General features: G+C 38.1%; 1 protein-coding gene across 1 annotated transcript; it reads right to left on the minus strand.

The window, feature by feature from the left end:
• Positions 1 to 2,984: 2,984 nt before the first annotated feature.
• On the minus strand, positions 2,985 to 7,244 carry FABP7 (fatty acid binding protein 7). The gene is made up of 4 exons (XM_046676206.1): positions 6,979 to 7,244; positions 6,364 to 6,536; positions 5,609 to 5,710; positions 2,985 to 3,643 (listed from the first exon to the last, which is right to left on the minus strand). Exons 1-4 carry the CDS (start codon positions 7,049 to 7,051, stop codon positions 3,593 to 3,595), a joined length of 399 nt encoding a protein of 132 aa, XP_046532162.1. The 5' UTR covers positions 7,052 to 7,244; the 3' UTR covers positions 2,985 to 3,592.
• Positions 7,245 to 7,481: the final 237 nt, after the last annotated feature.

Genomic DNA, 7,481 nt, shown 5'->3' on the forward strand with positions numbered 1-7,481 from the left:
CCTGGCCCTGAACGAATGGGGCTCCTCCGCAGCAGTGATGCAGAGAACCCTGAAGTATCTTGATTTCGACGAGGTCAGCCGAAGTTTCGGAAGGCAGAGTGGATCTCAAAGTGTGGTCCCTGAGCCAGCAGCCTCAGCACTACCTGGAAAGTCTAGTTAGAAAAGAAGATTCTCAGGCCTGCTGAATCGCAAACTCTGCGAGGGAAGCCGAATAATTTGTGTTTTTACAAACCCTCCAAGTTATGCAAAAGTGATGGTGAAGTTTGAGAACCACTGCTCAAAGACACTCGGTTTTAGTTTTTTGTTTTTTTTTTTTTTTTCCAACTGTATTAGAACAATGTCTCAGAAGTGTGCTTTATACATTCCAGAGATGCATGGAAAGCATACATAGAACAGGTTGATTTCGCCCTTCCGAAGAATTTTTGAAAATACTTAGTTTGACAAAGGAGTCAAGATCCCCAAACTTCCTTGGGTTCTGTGTTCCTTCTACTACCGTTTATGAGGATGCTGACCTCTTTAAGATAAAGAAGCACATAGTTTAAATTTGTGGGGCGTAGAATTCCTTTGGAGAAGGAAATACCCTCCAGAATTACCTTATAAGGGATGTTGTAAAGTGAATTTGTTTCCCATCACAGAAAACCTTCTGTTGTATCCTGTGTAATTTAATGGGAAAATGTCTCATGAAAGTGGCTTTGAAATGGGAACGGAGGCGCCTCCATTTGCTGTTTCATGTCCTGCCATGGTGGCTCCAGCACTGCCTCAGGGTTAGGATGATTCAGAGGCCTTTGGGGAGCCAAAGTGCTTTCCAGTGAGGAAAATGGTCCTTGGGGTTCCTCAGTCCACAGCCTCAAGAGTAGGGGGAAAAATGGAGCAGGAAAAGAAAATGGCAAATAAGAGAGAGCAGCTTTAAGGACAGCAAAATAACTTGTGTGTTTCTAGCCCAAACATTCTGAAGGATAGGAAAAGGATTTACAAAATTGTAAAAATAGCCATTTTCACTCTTTTTTCCCCTCCAATTTCTAGTAAGCTTTACAGGAAGTAAAGTGGTTGTGAAATAATTCTTCAGGCGGTAAGCATGAAATATGGCATATACATTTTGAAACCTAAGAAATGCTTGCAATCCTAAAAAGACAACAGATTGAAATTAAGGGGTAGAAACACCATTCTCCCTTCTGCTTCCTCTGCTTTCTTTTGTTTTCCTTTATGCACACTCTCTAAGATGCACAAAGCTACAGTGCCTCAACACCTCTCAGTGTGCACCTCAACCCTGGGCATGTATTTGTAGGTCCACATATTCGAGTGTAGGTGTAATTTGCTGTGAGGGTATGTATCTGGGAGAGAGAGCACCCGGGGTAGTGTGGAAACTGCTCCTTGCTGATTGTCAGGAGTCCACAACTGAATTTCACAAGACAACCTTCAGCATAGTTTGTGTCTTTGAGATCTTGGAATTTCAGGAATGTTCTTGGTTGATCAAATTGCTTTTGGTGATTAGGCTTGATAATATTTCCTTTTCTGTTAACTATGTTAAAAAACAAAACAAAAAGGGCAAACTAGAAAAGTTAGTACATTGACAGATTACTGGATGAGATAGAACTTGGCTTGAAGAAACATGATTTGCAGTTATCCTGTAAACATTTAGGAAGCAAAAATATGTGTCAGAGATCTCAGAAAAAATGCATTTGGTTTCCCACTGCCACCCTTGATCTTTTAGCCCAGTGTAACTTTGTTTCCCAATTAGGCCACCCTAAAACCTTTCCATTCTTCATTCCATGAGACAGTTGTTATGGAAATTAATGCCAGCATGATGTTATTTGGCCAATTTATAGTGAGCTGAAAAAGCATCCCCATCCTTGCCCTTGTATCTTTAAGAATAGAGACCAGAATCCGTGCTTCTCTAAAGCATAGGCTGAAGTCACCAAGTCCACAGGAAGCAGAAATGAAGGCTGTCAAGGCACTCGGAGCAAACACCCTCTCAGTGTCCTGTTTCATGCTCTTAAAGGCAAAGGTAGACTCTGTGGCTTTAGAAAGGGTGACCTTAGCCAGACAATCTTATCTTGACATTAAGTAATAATTGAACATTCACATGTTAAATCCTATAACCACACTTTAGATTTTTCTACTTCTCATTATAGTAGTTAAAGTAATACACTAGTCAGGTCATAGTATCATTGTGGTGAATTGTATAAGTTAAAGGAAGTTTTCTCATGCTTATATCTATAAGCTAATTGGAACTTGAATTAACTTATAGAAACTTACTGAAAACACTGGGTTGATTAAAAATGAATATTGCATACTTGTCCTAAAAAGTATTGACCTTTCCCCCACCTCCTGCCATCCTCCCAAAAGGCTAACCCAGGGAAGATTTGCTAAGGAATCATCAGGGAAAATGAAATCTTGCTTTATTGTTTCAAAGGAAAATTTAGCTGAAATATTAATTTTTAGGAGGAAATAAAGGGGAAAATTGCAAGGTTTGCAGTTCTTGGTATTTTTCACTAGTCGGGATGTTGGACTTGTAAATCTGATCTTCAATTTCCTCATCAGCAAAGTAAGAAGATACTATCTGCCTTAGCTGCTTCACATTGTGAGTCTGAGAAAATGTATAAAAAGCATTTTGAAACAATGAAATACAAAATAACATTTGTTTATACTTTACAAAGGCAAGCCCTAGCCGGTTACAAGCAAATATTTACTTTTGGTTGGTCAACTCAGTCCAAAAGTTCCCATACAGGCACTCAAAAAAGGAGTTCGCATGCCTTTAAGCACACTCTTTGCACACTCCATTTTAGCCTCTTACTGACTTGGTTCAGCTCACTGTATCTGTCTGGAGACACATCTTTATAGTCCAAGATAAAATTCACTCCCTTTTCTTATTTACCTTCCAATAAGGAATTTAAATTATATGACATTTTGATTGTATGATATTTTGATTCTATTTACCTTTTAATAAGACATTTTCATGGATATCATTTCGCTTCTCCAGAATACCTGTTTCTAATAGCAAGAGATCATTGCACAGCCCAACCCACCATAATGAGGCTCCTTTGGATTCTGGCCAAACGAATTTAATCATCGCGAATTCTCTATGGAAGTATCAACCAAAACTGTGGCATTTCCACGTTTCCTTGGCCTTCTGCTTATTTTTTAAATTAGTGTTTTAAATGAAGTGCTAATTTTTCCCGCCTTACTTTATGTCATAAGAAAGGCTCTTTTGTATAAAACTCTCTAATATAAAATTCCCACCCAGATTAGTGATATTGAAAACAACAACAAAATTTCTCATGGGTCTAAGATTTTTATTCCAAATATATTTGCATGCCAATGGAAATTATAAAATGTATTCACTTATTTATTTTAAAAATGTGGCTTAAAATTTTAATGTGAATTGTAAAACTATAAATTGGCAGATCAAAATTGGGCTAGTTGCTTGGAGTAATAAGTTTTTAAAACAGGTTTTTAAATCACCATTTTCCATCTCCATGCTGACAATAACCTTCTAATTAGTGGTCAGCACTGCTGTAATTGCAGGAAAGCACTGAGACTTGAGTAAACAGAAAAATCAGAGAGCTTCTGCAGCCCCAGGCCAGGAACCTTTCTATGCCTTCTCATAGTGTCGAACAGCAACCACATCACCAACAGTAAGAGTCTGAAAGATTCAAAAGACAGTCAAGTCTTTTTAGACAAGAACATCAGTAGCTGAAAGTTTTAAAGTTTCTCATATATATGATTTAACTATTATGCAAAAGAATAATGGTGTTTGCAAACTTTAAATGCTGCATAAATTCTTCATTTCTTAAAACAAAAAGAAAAGAAACTCACGTTTATTGAGTGAATAACATATACATAGTTCATGTCTCTAAAAGGAAAATGAAGCAAAAACTGAGACTGACGATCTAGGTTCAGGTCAAAAGAATTCCTTTGGCCTTAAATTATCATTGGGGCAATGGGAGCAAATTAACTATCTGCTTTGAAAGTGAATGAAGTTCATAGAAGGTTTTCATAACTGTTTTCAATTCATAACCTAAATAAATTTTGAAGAGTTTTTAGAAAATCCAAATGGTTTGGGCAAATGGTATTTGGAATGACTTGTTCCAAAATCAGCAGGAAAAGGTAAACATACAAATGCTTTGGAAAAAGTAAACATACATTTGGAAAAGGTAAACATACATTGCTTTGGCTGTCACGCTTTAATCTATGTGAACCTTGATGGTTACGTGGGTATAATGTGGAACATAGGCTCTTATGTCAAATCCAACTTGAAGAACTGCTATAAAACCTCTTTACAAAATTTGGGGATTTTTAAAGTTTTTTATTTTCATGTGCTTTTCAGGAGTATAGTGTGCCTTTGTCATTCATTGCTTTAATCTCCTTCTTTGAACTCAGTCTTGCCCCATCACAGTCATACATGCCAAAGCTGAGCTATCCACTTTTCTGTATCCAGGAAACAAATGGAAACAAAGCATAAAGAAGAACTTCAGACTGAATCTTTTAAAAATGAATCCTGTCTCTTGATGATCATTGCAAAAGAATGTGGGCAAATATCCATTAACGTGAGAGGGAAACTGCTACTCTGCTCCCCACCCTCCCTTCTGCTCATGGAAAGATTTATGACTCTGTAAGTCCTATATCTCACTCTAGAACAGCTCTGATTGAAGATGTCAAGGGAGTAAATGGAAACAACAGCCAGTTTTCTTAAATAACAAAAACAAAAAACCCTTCCTGCTATTGTCTTAGAAGGAATACGTAAAGCACCCCCACCTCAGAAAAACCCAAAATGATACATTGACTATTTCAATGTCACTCAGTTCCCCAAAATGTGTCTGAGATGCAGGGTTAAGGCATAACATTTTCCCAGTTTATAATGCCACTCCATCATTCAGAAGTTATTTTTAAATTATTCTCTATTTTATAATTTTTACATGACTGCCCACTATTTAACAGGCATGTTTAAAAGGCATTTTATGCATTAAAAAGAAAGACTGGGAGGCAGTAACATCAAAATGGTTCTCTCTCAAGGGAAATTAGGATTTTTATATTTTTGTTATACTTTTCTGTTATATTCTAAATGATCTGCACTGAACTTGTATAACCTTTATAAATTAAAATATTAAGTGTTTGAAGATCTCATTTATTATAGGAGCTATAAAGTAATTTTTCTGAGATCCAGTAAGCTTGATATTTTTATTGTAATATCAGTCATCTTTATATATTTTCATGATTATTGGTTTTACATTTAGATTTCATGTGAGGATTAGACTTTCACAGTAATCCTACAAAAAAATCTTTTTGACACACAATTTTAGTTAAATCAATCACAACTTTTTAAAACGACATGAAGTAGAATTTTTCTCCTTTTCTGTAATTAAAGAAACAGAGCTGAGGAAGCAATTAGCTAGGATCTTTTTATTTCTCTTGTTTTACACATGGTTAAAGAACCTTGCTAATGACCTAATGGTATTGAAGAAGGAAGGGAGGGAGGAAGGGAAGAAAGAGGGAAGGAAGAGAGAAAAGGGAAGAGAGGAAGGGGCAGGGGGAGGAAGGAACAATACGGGAGGTGGGGGGAGAGTGGGGGTTGAAAAGCACAGAAGAAGGGAGAATTGCTCCTACTTACCATAACCATTTTCCCATCTTTAATTTCTCTTACAAAATTTGTTTCTTTGCCATCCCATTTCTGTACATGCACGAGTTTGTCTCCATCCAGGCTAACAACAGACTGAGACCAATGACGAAACGCAGAACATGACAACAGGTACAGATCAGTTTTCGGATATGAAAGTCAAATGAAGTGATTTTTGTAAAAGTCATATAACTGAATAAATCATGATCAACTAATTATCATGTTAGTACCATATCCTATGTTGCTTTAGAGTCATTATTATGTAAACTCTAATAATTCGTAATTTGATTGAAATGTATACATTTAGATACAAAAACTTCAAATACTAGAAATAAAAGTCCTGAACAAATGCTTTCTGACTGGTCACCCTTCTCCTTTACACAAAGCCTTGAAAGAGGCAAGCTGTCTATTTAGTCAAGTTGAGGAAGTCAGAGAGATTAAACAAAATGCAATCTTTCTTTCAAAGGAACACTGCTAAATGCTTTCTGAGATACAGATTTGATATAAAATGTGAAAAACATATGGTAAGAGACAAATAGATTTAAGATTTGAGTTATAGCAAGTACCTACTGGTTCAGAACATAACATGTGAGCACTAGATTGCAAAATTAACCCTGGTGCCCTTCTGTCTAAATTGAAATACCAAGACCATTCTCCAACTTCCACTGTCTAAAAAGAAGAAACATCAAGAATCTCTGTCTTTGAGTTCCTCCTCCCCATCCCCACCCCAGGGAAGAAGCAGTTCTTACCTTACAGTTTCGGTCATCTGCAGTGGTTTCATCAAACTCTTCTCCCAGGTGGAAACTAATCTCTGTGTTCTTGAACGTGCTCTGAGTCCTGATCACCACTTTGTCCCCCTCCTGACTGATGATCACTGTTGGTTTAGTCACATTTCCCACCTGCCTAGTGGCAAAGCCCACACCTAAAGTAGCAAAGGGAAGCAATGCAGTCAGCCACAACTTCCAAAAGAGATCACAAAGCAGGAATCTGCTTTCCTTTTCTGGAATCCAGGTCCTAAAGTGTAAGTTTCATTAGAGCATGTTTAGCCCATTAATCATGCAATACGACTACTGAGCTGTAATAAGTGGATGCACAAATAATAAGTGAATGATGAAGAGAAAACGAAAAAGACACAGAAGCCTCACATCCTCCGCAGAATACCAAATGCTCAGTTATTTGGCCTTGGGCAAGAAAGCAGGCGAATGCCACATTAAAAATCCATTCCGTGGGAAATTCGTAAGCCTAACTTCCGATTACCACAACGTGACTGTCTTTGTCACTTGCCAGTCTAATAGGTGAAAAAAGGAATCTACAAGTATCTGAAGCTGCAGATTAGGAAGAGAACACATCTTAGTTTTTCTCACCTAGAGCCTTCATGTACTCATCGAAGTTCTGGCTGTCCGTCAGCTTCCAGGTAGCACAGAAAGCCTCCACCATCCTTGCCCTTTCCCTGTTGGCTTCAAAAACAGACAGGAGACAGGAGTGAGGATCTTCGCGGATCTTATTGCCACTGCAATTCAGAAGACCCTTAGCACCTAGCTGCAGCTCCTGCCTTCTTATTTGAAGAGTCGCAAAGAAAGGCAAGGATTTGAATTGCAAACATGCCCCACCCCTCCAGAGTCTCTCTTTCCAGGAGGCTGTTGCAGGGGCAGGGGATAGGAAGCGGGGCTGAGAGGTTCCAATCCTCTTTGTGATTGGCTCATGCCACTGGGTTAGCAGAGTAGGTCGAGTTCCTCCCAGTCCTCACACTGCAGCCCTTCTGCCTGAGAAAGCTTTACAAGGATTCAATGGGGCTGGAGAGAGGGAACTGGAAAATGAGAGAGGGTCTTTCAGATTCAGCTTGAAAACTTGGCAAAGGCAATTTCAG

This window comes from Equus quagga, chromosome 11, assembly GCF_021613505.1.
Source record: "Equus quagga isolate Etosha38 chromosome 11, UCLA_HA_Equagga_1.0, whole genome shotgun sequence".
Lineage (NCBI taxonomy): Eukaryota > Metazoa > Chordata > Mammalia > Perissodactyla > Equidae > Equus > Equus quagga.

Excerpts from the sequence above, each read along its gene's own strand:
- FABP7 (XM_046676206.1), bottom strand. The coding sequence starts at position 7,051 with ATGGTGGAGGCTTTCTGTGCTACCTGGAAGCTGACGGACAGCCAGAAC. Across the intron at positions 5,711-6,363 it reads CAGATGACCGAAACTGTAAG|TCTGTTGTTAGCCTGGATGG; the intron begins GTAAGAACTGCT and ends CATTGGTCTCAG. Across the intron at positions 3,644-5,608 it reads AAGATGGGAAAATGGTTATG|ACTCTTACTGTTGGTGATGT; the intron begins GTAAGTAGGAGC and ends TGAATCTTTCAG.